This window comes from Rattus norvegicus, chromosome 2, assembly GCF_021556685.1.
Source record: "Rattus norvegicus strain SHRSP/BbbUtx chromosome 2, alternate assembly SHRSP_T2T, whole genome shotgun sequence".
NCBI lineage: Eukaryota > Metazoa > Chordata > Mammalia > Rodentia > Muridae > Rattus > Rattus norvegicus.
In genome coordinates this window covers 140,485,843-140,497,846 of record NC_141535.1, presented here as the reverse complement: position 1 = coordinate 140,497,846, position 12,004 = coordinate 140,485,843, and the positions used below count along the sequence as shown (strand labels likewise).

At 44.9% G+C, this 12,004-nt stretch overlaps 1 protein-coding gene across 40 annotated transcripts in view; it reads left to right on the top strand.

The window, feature by feature from the left end:
- Ccna1 (cyclin A1) overlaps positions 1–9,970 on the top strand; it is a 46,347-nt gene extending 36,377 nt beyond the window's left edge. For 11 of the 40 annotated variants that reach the window (XM_087619429.1, XM_087619412.1, XM_087619411.1 and 8 more), the window contains 7 exons: positions 3,165–3,411; positions 3,576–3,700; positions 4,209–4,360; positions 5,519–5,723; positions 6,628–6,741; positions 7,843–7,976; positions 8,255–9,970. In XM_087619429.1, coding sequence (XP_087475555.1) covers positions 3,282–3,411; positions 3,576–3,700; positions 4,209–4,360; positions 5,519–5,723; positions 6,628–6,741; positions 7,843–7,976; positions 8,255–8,306 — 912 coding nt within the window. In that variant the 5' untranslated portion in view covers positions 3,165–3,281 and the 3' untranslated portion in view covers positions 8,307–9,970. 40 annotated transcript variants of the gene reach the window in all.
- The last annotated feature ends 2,034 nt before the right edge of the window (positions 9,971–12,004 follow it).

The following is a 12,004-nucleotide window of genomic DNA, read 5'->3' as shown; positions in this document are numbered from 1 at the left end:
GTGTGTGTGTGTGTGTGTGTGTGTGTGTGTGTGTGTGTACAGTCATGCACCCGTGCCTGTGTGTCACAAACGCTGGGAAAGATGCTGTGGATAAAGAAGGCTTTCTGTGATAGTGTACGTGTGCGCACATATGTGCATATGTGTGTGTAGCCTCCCCCATGAAGAACATATGTGTAGGGACTGTTTTGGGTTAAGTGACTCGAGGGCTAGCCAGAAAGAATGCAATTACGCTGTACGATAGCCCTGGAGATGCTCTGGGCCAGAAAGGTGTTCAGGAGGAGCTAGGCCACCACGAAGTAATCAGGGAGAGCTTATGCTGTGCTCCGTGGGCACACTGTGTGTGCCAGGATACACCAGCTTACTTTATAAAATAAAAGTTGCTTCTAGAGCTCACATCTCTACCACTGCAGACCAGGAATGGACACTGGGATAGTTACATACTTGTCTGCTCCAAACCAACTATAGGATTTTTCACTGAAGACAGGAATCCAGACGTTTAAGAGAAGAAATCTGAATCTGCAATGATGGTTTTTTTTTTGAGATAGAAAATAAAATCACCCCCACCCCCAGCCTGCTACTAGACATAAGGATGCTTGTACTCCGTATTGCGAGTCTATGGAACCCAGAGCTGGTGCTTACAGGAGTCCAGTCTGGAAGTACCAAGTGTTCTGGTAGAGGCTCCTTTAGAGGCCCCTTATCACTTCCTTCAAGGCCACTGCCTTTTGTAAGGACTTGATCCACTGATGTCAGAGATACCCAAAATGATCCTTTTAATAAGTGACAGGAGTTTAAGTAGAACTTGATTAGCAATGTTCGTTCTTTAAACTTACACCCGAGACCTGAATTTATGAATTGGAACTGGTGTCTGTACTAAAATGACCTTGTTTCATGTTCACACCGGTGCTGCCTGGAGCCACTGCTTGGTGGCCCCTCTACACTCCACCATACACACCCTCTGCTGCCTGATTCCCATTCTTTTTTAAAAAATCTGTTTGCATCTTGGTTTTAAAATAATTTGATTTCCGTATTACTGTGTATGTACAACCGTACATGCATGCTGTGTGTCTGTGAGCATGCATTGCCACGGCATTCATGTGGAGGTCAGAGGACGAGTTTGGAAGCTCCTTCTCTCCTTCCGGGGCTTGAACTCAGATCACCAGGCTTGTCAGGGAGTGTCTTTAACTCCCAAAGTCATCTTGATTCCTTAATCTCCATAAGTCCTGTTCCTTCTGAATAAGGAATAAGATAATCTGATTTCTCAGAAGTATCCCATAGTCTGAACCTTCTCTTTTTCCCCACTCCAGGAGGTAGGGGGAGTCTAGCAAAGCTGGCTTTGAACTGACATGTAGCTCTAAATGGCCTCAACTTCAGGCTCCTCCTTCCCCAGCCTTCCTAGTTCTGACACTGCAGGTTTGTTGTCTTTGGGTTAGCAGCTGCAATTCCTAATGCTTCCCTGGGCCATTCCCATGCTGTTCTGTTACTGCTGTGTCCCAGCTCTTGCACCTATGCGAAGCCCCTCATGGCTTCCTGGCTTTCAAGAACTTGGCTCTCCAACAACTTCTCTTTCTCTTCTCTTTGCTCTGTCTCATGTACATCAAACATGTACAGATGTGTGAGAATCATCCCACCTTCAACCTCATTCAGCTACATGGCTCTGTGCAACCACTGCTCCAGTTACACCAAGATTTCTCGGAAATCAGAGATCCCAATAGGATGTGTGTCCACCAAGGTGACAGTGTGGGATGACACCTCTGTGGTATTCCTATTGTCTGTAAGAGTAATGTGCCTGGCCAAGGGAGCACAGTGGGTCTGTTGACTAGATGCTCTCTGTTTCTGCATCTTCTCCTGCTGTTCCCCCTTTTTTCTTTATATATTGGCGCCTTCCACATAATTGACCATTCTTTCTTCTTTGATATCATTTCTTCTTGCTCAGTTTGGGGAACAGTTTTCTCTCTAGATGTGTTATAATGCATGTTGCCTCTCCTCAGTGCCTTGTCCATGACACACAGACAGACACAGGCACACATACACAGATACACACAGAGAGACACACATACACAGATACACACACAGACACACACACAGACACACACAGACACACATATACACACACACAGAGAGACAGAGAGACAGAGAGACAGAGAGACAGAGGCAGAGGCAGAGGCAGAGGCAGAGAGGCAGAGGCAGAGGCAGAGGCAGAGGCAGAGGCAGAGGCAGAGGCAGAGGCAGAGGCAGAGGCAGAGGCAGAGGCAGAGAGAGCAAAACTCAAACTCAGTAGTAACATGAATCATATAAGTCATGGCTGGTTGTAACTTGTCTCTTGGGATTTTTTTCCCTAACATTTTCACCACAAATTGTTTTACTGAATTTAAGTTTAAGTTGATCAATGGAAAGTAGTGACATATGAGCTGGAAAGTGGCATCCAATAAATATTAAATATAAAATGTTCACAGTGGGGGTGGCAACGGTGTCTGTAAGAGTCAAGGCCCAGCTTAGGGCTGCCCTGTCTCACCTGGCTTCCATGCACGACTCTCCCAAGGGTGAGTGTTCACTATGACAGGGCTGCCATTGTTCCTGTCGTTCTTGAATCAAGTACAGCAATGATTTGAAAAAATTTCTCCAAGAGTAAGTGTGTTGTTATGCAAAAAGATTTTCATACCATGTAGGAACATTTCTGTAGCATAGATTTCTGAAGTCATGAGATACATACTCACCCTATACTGGAGAGCTAAGTATTTAAGCAGAGGACTAGAGAAATTCAATCACTCAGTATCAAGGGTGCTGCTGAGTTCGTATAAAACACTGCAGTGCTCTAGATGCCAAGGGCAAATTGCAACTTTCCTCTTGCACATTGTAACTAATCAGTTTTCTGAGTGCACAGGGCTCTTCTTGCTTTTATAGCCAGGAATTCTCTTGAATACCCATGTAAGGAAGATGGCAAATCTTAGGCAGAACTCTTTCTATAGGACACATGTGAACAAAATGAAAGGGGAAATTATCTTCTCAGACGTCCCGTATTTGGAATTAGATGGCCAGCTTAGATATTCCGACTTAGAATTTTCTCTGACTTTGCCAAAGTCCTGATTTGATCAACATGCCCTTACATTGCTCACAGTGGATGGGGCCCCCACAGGAGGTATAACTGTTTTCGTTTTGTTTTTAAGGAGATCGCAACGATCAGATGTTTTTCTGGATCAGAAAATGTCTTCCCTGCAGCTGGAAAGAAAGTACTCCCTGACAACGGGGTCAGTGAGCCAGCCAAGCATGGATTTGATATCTACATGGATGATCCTGAACAGGGGGACAGAGACAGCTGCCCAGGGAGAGAGGGCATAGTGTTTGAGGATGTGTATGAAGTAGACACCAGCATGCTCAAGTCAGATCTCCACTTCCTGCTGGATTTCAACACAGGTAATCTGGCTCCCCTAGGGCTGCTGGTGCCCTGTGTTCACAGCCCTGCACCGTGTTCAAGGAGAGTAGCAGGCAACATGATGGTTCACAGCTTCCTGTGAGGGTGAGTGCATCTGATGAGCCTTTAATGAAACCACTCACCTGACCACATTGAACCTCTGCAGTTTCCCCAATGCTGGTTGACTCCACTGCCCATGCCCAGTCGGAGGAAGCAACGGATTTTGGTTCAGATGTGATCAACGTAACGGAATATGCAGAGGAGATTCATCGATACCTTCGAGAAGCTGAAGTGAGTTTCCCGACCCTGGGTTCAGGCTCTAGAAGATAAGACCTGTCTTTGTATTACATGCTCTTAACCATGGGCATTAGCAAGTGGCATCAATGTGAGATCTTTTAGACATAAGAAATCTATAAAAGAAAAGGAAAGAAAGAAAGAAACAAACAAACAAACAAACAAAACGAGAATGAATGACTCTGAGCCCAAGTACTTGGAACAAGGGACACTCAACTTGATGTCATAATACCTAATATCAAATACATACATGCTTTCTATATGGTTTCAAGTATCTGAGTTAAGTACTCAATCAAACACATATCAATGTTTCCCCTCCAACTCATCCCATGACAAAACTAGAATCTCATGTTTCCTCCCTGTTGTGTGATAAAGATTTATTTGGCCAGGAACCAAATCCTCCTAGTCTTGGTTCCTGAGATTTCTCCACAAAATAGGAACAATACTAGGGAGTGGGTCTTTGCTAGTGCAACCATTTGAAGAACCACACTCTTTCCTCCACCAGGTAAGACACAGACCCAAGGCTCACTACATGAGGAAGCAGCCGGACATCACGGAGGGCATGCGCGCCATCCTGGTGGACTGGCTGGTGGAGGTTGGGGAAGAATATAAACTCCGCACAGAGACCCTGTACTTGGCTGTCAACTTCCTGGACAGGTTTCTTTCCTGCATGTCTGTTCTGAGAGGGAAATTGCAGCTTGTCGGGACAGCAGCTATTCTCCTGGCTTCGTAAGCGTTCTTTCAGCTTGTGAAATGCCACCTGTCAAAACACTTGATTTAACCCCCCCTCCATGTATTGAAGAAATGTAATGCCTACAATTAAAATGATCCATGCTCTTTTAATAAGAGACCATAGTCTTTGCAGGTTAACAGAGGAAATGAATCTTGCCCACGCACTTAACTCTTCAGGTCAGATGTTTGAAATCTGTAGAAAGGGGTTCGCTCTCACAACTGAAGCCGCCGCCATCAGCTGAGATTCAAGACGGAACTTGGCTGTTCCACCCTGTAGTCTCTTGGCTGAATTTTAAGACAAGCAAAAATTCTATTTAGAGAGTTTTGGTTTCATAAGCACTGTGGTACCGATCTGTCAAATGGTACTGAGTAACACGGCTTGTTCACTTTGTTTTGTGGATGAATGGTTAAGCTGTCTCCAGTTCCTGTCAGTGACTCCTAACAACACCTAATTGAGTGGGGAAGGAGATCTGAGTGTGGCTAAGCTAAACTGGCTTAAGTGATCTGTTCTGAGTGGTAGTTTCTCTTCTAGCCTGCATGTCCTAGTTGTTAATGTGTAAAAAGGAGGGGAGGGGCTGGCCATAAAGAAAGCAGAGGGGAAGGAGGACAATAATGAAATTATATTGTTATTTTTCTCTTGGTGATTCAGTATCCTTTGCTAACTAATGAAGTTGAATAATTTAATATGGTCTTCAGAAACAAAACAAAGCACAGCTAAAGCCACCAAAGCTATGGGATTGTTTTTTTTCTGTTATTGGTTTGATCCTAACATTCTTCTCACAAAGTGACCCAATATCTATTCAACCAACAGGGATCCAGCTGAAGCATGTGTCCTTTAGACCTAGTCAGTGTTTCAAAGTCCCCAACCTGTCACAGTTCCCAGCAGTTAGTATACCATACCCTTGCGGTACTCTCGCGGACTGAGAAAAAGCTCACAGTATGTTTATAGCCCACACAGTTCTCTGATGGTTCTGTGGCAATGGCAGTATAAAGTGAATAAGCCTCCAGGGCCATGCGAGAGGACAGGAGCTAGAGACGACCGTTCCAAACTTTCCCCCTGATAATTCCTTACCCGCCCCCCAGGAAATACGAAGAGATATACCCGCCCGATGTCGATGAGTTTGTCTACATCACCGACGACACGTACACTAAGCGACAGCTACTGAGGATGGAGCATCTGCTGCTGAAAGTCCTGGCATTCGATCTGACCGTTCCAACCACCAACCAGTTCCTCCTTCAGTACTTAAGGCGGCAAGGGGTGTGCATCAGGACTGAGAATTTGGCCAAGGTATGCCACAGGACTTCTGGGGACAGCCACCTTTCCAACCACCTTCCACGCCCATCCCTCCCGGGTTTCCATCTCTGTAGAGGTGAAAGGCAGTTGTCTTAAAAACACGATGCCTGCTCACCAGACATTGCTGTTGATGGTACTGGCAGGTCCCAGTCACGTAGCTCCCGACTATCAAAGACTCTTAAGCACGGTAAGCTCCCTTGAGAGATGCAGACCGCAGGCGATCAGCGCCTTTTAACTTGGGAGCAAGGTAAAACGTGGCTGGGTTTTGTTTGAATCTTATTCTAATTCAGTAAGAAATAAAGCAGCACGAAATCTGCAGCCATTTTGATCTAGAGGCACTTAGTTGGAATTATTAGCACTCTGTCCTAGCCAGTGAGCTTGCCATGGGAAATCTGTGAAACACACGCTATTCAAAGAGTAATAAAGATGACCACAAAGATTTCCCTGCATTCTCCTGACACGTCTCCAATGGCATTGCTTGAGCTTGAGAACTGTATCAATTTGCCTAGCCATTGCTAGCTTCAGTATGGCTGTTTCTTTGCCTCCTGGCTAATGACTCTTTCTATTTGAGATGTGAGCTCAATACTCCCTTATCTGACCACCGTAAAGCCTAATCTACTAGATAAGAGAAGTAACCTATCACATATGCCGTGTGGGTGAGATAGGGTATGGGAACATCATCACAACACAAACATTAGTCTGTCGAAGGACAGTCAGAGCAACTATGGAACTAGGAAATATACCTGGCTTAAGTTTGGGGCTCATCATTAGATTCTGAGGGAATGAAAATAAGGAACCAATTGGTGAGTTTGGCAATTCCAGGTTTACTGACAATTTTAGTCAAATTGGACTTTGCTCAAATTTCTTACTCCACTGAGATTTTCTCTCTTGCCCTTAGTATGTTGCAGAACTGAGCCTTCTGGAAGCTGACCCATTCTTGAAGTATCTTCCTTCCTTGGTAGCAGCAGCAGCTTACTGTCTGGCAAACTATATTGTGAACAGACACTTCTGGGTACGTTTCTGTCTTCTTCCTAAGTAGAACACATTCAAAGTTCATACAAAATCTGTTCAGTGAGTTCAAGATTCAGAATGGACACAAGTCTTCTGAGGGAAAGTTTTTTTCATGATAGCTGGTTGTCATGGCAGCAGACCACAGCTTGTTTCTGAGTCTTCTAGATCAGTCACCATGGCTTTGATGCCATGGCTTTGCTCTGTGGGAAGCAGAAATAGCACGGAGTCAGGAAGGCCTGGGAACCTCAGTGCCCAACAAAATATGCATAGAGGGCCTTGAGGCTTAGCCATTGGCCATGCCAAGCTAAAGTTGATCCTAGACAGCTGGAGTGGTGCACACCTATATTATAAGTGCCTGTGAGGTGGAGGCAGGAGGATTGTTAGTCCAAGTCCAGTCTGGGTCTCAGAGGGAGACCATCTCAATAAAACAAACATTAGTAGCATTCAGCTTCTGTAACAACGACAACAACAAAACCCCTCCAAGTTCAGTAATGACTGTTTCTTGCCTCAGAAAGCAGAAAGATCAGAAAGAGATCCCTACATTTTATTCTAAATTCTCTCGGAGTGCTAAAAGAAATGAGTTATCTACTTTTATTTCTTATGATACTAGATAACTCTTTTAAAAAATGTATTTATCTGCATGCACATGTGTTTGTGTGTGTGTGTATGAGAGAGAGAGAGAGAGAGAGAGAGAGGCAGAGAGAGAGAGAGACAGAGAGAGAGAGACAGAGAGAGATGTAGGTCAGAGGAGAACTTTTCTCCTCCTATCAAGGGTTGTCTTTTGACTAGGGATCTCTATTCTATGCAATCTCTCCTATTCAGTGTAAATTATTAAGAATCAGTGAAAGCCCCACCCACATAGGATCAAGAACAGTGGTCTGCCTCTACACTGAGGGTTATAACTATACTCCTGCCAGTTTAGAACCCAGGCTGTTTGGTTCTAGTGTAAGGTTTCTAAAGGAAGGGGTTATGAATCTTTCTGGATGGATATACTTGCTCACCAAGAATTTCACTTCACCCTTCACTTCATAAGCAGTTATGTTCAGATTTCTAACCTCTTATAAAGTTACGTGAAGCAAAATTTCCTTTTCGTTTCAATTAGCCAGAAACACTTGCTGCATTTACGGGCTATTCATTAAATGAGATTGTGCCTTGCCTGAGTGAGCTGCATAAAGCATGCCTCAGTATACCCCATCGACCGCAGCAAGCAATCAGGGAGAAGTACAAGGCTTCGAAGTAAGTGGGCACTCTCCCTTCCTTGCTTTCTGGGTTGTTGTGGAATCAGAACAACAAAAAGAAGTAGAATAAATTCTATCTTTCATTAGGTTGGAAAACAAGGTTGCTCGCTAAGTCAAGAAAAGACATTTAGGAAGATCTAGCTAGATTCACAGTTTGCCAGCGTTTGGCAGTTATAGTTAGCTGGCTTCCTTCTGACCCTTCAGACTGCTGGAGGTTTTCTGTAGCCTAACTGGCATCCTTGGCCCTGGGCTGACCTGGCTGTGCTCTCGTTTCAGGTACCTGCACGTGTCCCTCATGGAGCCACCCGTAGTTCTTCCCCTGCAGTGAACGGGTCAGCTCAACAGCCACACCAGCAGGCTTACTCTGACCTGTTACAGTTTTCTGCGAGTCGGGCCAACTAATGTCAGTTGTAGATGTCACCTTCAACATATGAGCGTTAGGTTCTTTTAGACGTCGGTAGTTTATAATTTATATAGATATAGACAGGTATTTTAAAAGAATAAACAACTTGCTGTGTGGCCATGTGTTGGGCCTCTTTACTAGTTGGCATAGCTGACACAACAGGCATCTTAGTTGCGAGTTATATCGTAGCTGTGTCAACACCTTCCCAAGTTGGTTGCATAAGCATCCCACACTTTGATGATTAAGTGCTTTGAGGCGGCCAAGCCTTTCCTATCCCGTGAAGCCCTCTGTAGACTGGTGAACAGAAGGAGAGAAGGGCCCGCTCCGATGGACTGTCAGGAAACCTGAGTTGCTGTGCGTCCCAGCTTCCTGCTATAGCCTTCATCGGTAGAGAGGCAAGCATCCAAGGATCTCTCCGTTCGAGTATCTTCTGGGGATGGCACAATCCACGATCCATTCTCACCCAGAGGTATCATGGCCTTTTGTAAAGGGCTGCCATCTTGTCTATCCAGCTTGGATTCAGGTAAGAATCAGTCATGAATTTTAACCACAGACGACACTTTGGGAAATAGGAAAAAAAAGCAAGCTTCACTACCAAATGACACTCTCAGATAATGAATCCAGCACCTCTCTATTTCCCCTGGGAGAAATATATCCTGAACACTGCCTGGGGTTGGAGGCGGGGGTTCGGGGTGTGAGAATGAAACGGAATGATTTCACCAGCTGGCCTCTGTACTTGGCTTTCCTTCCATCTGGGCTCCAGCCTCTTCCTGGCTGCTGCCCATATTCAGACACACCCAGAAGGGTGCTTTACTGACCTCAGTCTAATCAAGTTGACTGTCAAGAATAACTATTCCTTATATTGCTGAGACTGCCCAGTCCCCAGAGGCTGCTCTCGACTATCGTGCAAATGAGAGTCTAGGAAGTAAAAGCAACACAAAGGAGCCATCTCTCTCCTCGGGACAGGAAGGGAAAAGAAAATGAATTTCTCAAGATTGTGTGGCGCTTGCTGGAGATTGAATGACTTTTAAAAATCATGCTGGAAACGAGCAGGTTTGGGGTACACATGAGCCTCCTGGGCCATGTGCCCTTCCCTGAGGAGAAGCCTGTGTCTGGATCATCTCTGGGGCTCACCCCAGAAGATTCTGTAGGGGGAAATACAGGTATTGTATGTCTTTATATAGAAAAGATTAGAAAGGTTTTGGAAAAAATGAGAGCTCATGACATTTTGTAGGTCTTAAGCACTATTGAAATGTTAAATAAAAATATAGATATAAAACAAACAAAACACATATATAAAATGTGTTTTTACATGCACACATACACACATTATACACACACACACACATACACACACACACACACACACACACACACACACACACACACCTCTGTCAAAGAGTAACGAAAGCTAAATCAAGTATTTTGTGAAGGCTTTTAAGCTTACAAGCTACTCAAAGGGCCAGTCATTCCCAAAGGTCACCCTTTCAAAGTTTTGATGGGGAAACCAACATGTCCTAAAGCATTTTGATATTTGGCTATAGTCTCACAGGCAAGACCTGCACCGGAATTAAATTCTCTGTACCAAGGATCTATTTGTCTCATTTCCTAGTTTTAGCATGGCTGTTTCCCCTCTCCATGAGTAGGTGCTGAATTTCCTAGCCAACTGCACTTGGCAAGATGACCAGCACATCGCCCTTCTCTGTGGGGCACTGGGCAGTGGATTCTGACTTTTGCTGTGTCTGCCCCTTTCAAGATTTAAAATTTGAGTGACTCTGCCAGGGATGGCCCCTTTCTACTCCACCCGTTTGCACTGCTGGCTGCTTACTCCCTGTGGTGTGCGCATTCTGAACGGCAGATAGTAACATCTGGTCCCAGCGTGGATCAAACACAATAGATTGTCTTTACTAGCACATTCTTTTTTAGGAAGCTTCTTCAAGTAGAGAAGCGTTCTTGCAGAAATAGGGCATCCACTTGGAATCATTCTGCAGAGGAATTTTTTGTTTGTTTGTTCCTAAATATGGACACAGAAAGTGGTGTTGACTGTGGGCCACAAAGCCGCACTGCAGGACACAGAGGTCCGGAGTTATAACCTGGCCCTTTGCTGTCAGCAGCGTGCACCATGACATCTCCATTCCTGCACATGCCCACTGATGGCCAAGAACTGGGCCTCAGCCCTCACTTCCCTTCCTTGTTTCTCTGTCGTGTCCCTAAAATACTTTGTTTTAAAAATAGCACGAGACTTGTCACCTGTGCGCCTCCCACCCAGCTTGTGTGTGAGCGGAGTCCCCTGCATGCTCTGCTGTTATGTCTCTATTTGTTGAATCTGTGTGTGGGTCAGGTCCTTGCACGGATTCTGTCTCCTTATAAAGGAGGAGATGATACTTAAAGGTGATTGGCTACTGCTGGCCACCCATATTGTTCAGTGGCTTTAGTGAAATTTTTTTTATTTGTTTTTCAGATAATTGGAGTCCAATAGTAGAATCTTACTTTTTAAAAAAGATTTATTTATTTATTTATTTATTTATTTATTTATTTATTTATTTATTTATTTTATGTATGTGCATACACTGTCACTATCTTTAGACAGCCAGAAGAGGGTTTCAAATACAATTAGAGATGGTTGTGAGCCACAATGTGGTTGCTGGGAATTGAACTTGGGACCTCTGGAAGAACAGCCACTGCTTTTAACCACTAAGCCATCTCTCCAGTAGAATCTTATTTAAGATTTCGTATAAAAACATGAGCATGGAACACAGTTCTGTGATCAACAGATCTGTCTGCTCTTGTGATTTCTCTCCATATTTCTACTCACCCGACACTGTTCACTGTTTGCAGCCTGGGAGAATGCTCTGGGCGGGGCTGAGGGTGAGGCAATGCTACCTCTTCTACCTCTCCAGTCTCCCCACCCTACCATTTCAGACAGACACACACTCGCTCGAGGAAGTTGAGCATGACCATGAGCTGAGAGCCCCTTGGCATGAGAGCCTCGTGGTACTAATGAGAGAACGATGGGAACCACATTTTTGGGGCACATATTGGGTGTGAAGTCCACAATGAGGTGAATTACCCACATAGTTTGTTTGTTACTACGCTTCTGCCCTCCACGTGGGTTTCACATAAAACTACAGAATACAAGTGGGCACTCTGTGGCTAAAGAGGGATCCAGCCTGTGGCCACCCACAGACTTTCTGTTGCATGTGTCCTGACTGTAAGGAAGGGTTTCAGGGGCTCAGGGATACAAACCCTAAGCCCATGTAGCATCCTGGCTCCAGAGAGAAGCACAGTGTGAGAGAATAGCTGCCTTGGTCATTGTCCCATTGCTGTTAAGAGACGCCATGACCAAGGCTACTCTTACTAAAGAAAGCACTTAACTAGTGGCTTGCTTAGAGTTTCAGAGATTTAGTCCTTTACCATCATGGCAGGGAGCTTGGCAGGCTGACAGGGTGCTGGAGCAGGGGTTGAGAATTCTACATTCATGGGCAAATACTGGGCTTAGCATGGGCTTCTGAAACCTCAGAACCCACCCCTGGTGAAAACTCCCTCTAACAAGGCCACATCTTCTAATCCTTGCAATCCTATCAAAGAGTTCCAGTCCCTGGTGACTAAACAATCAAATATAG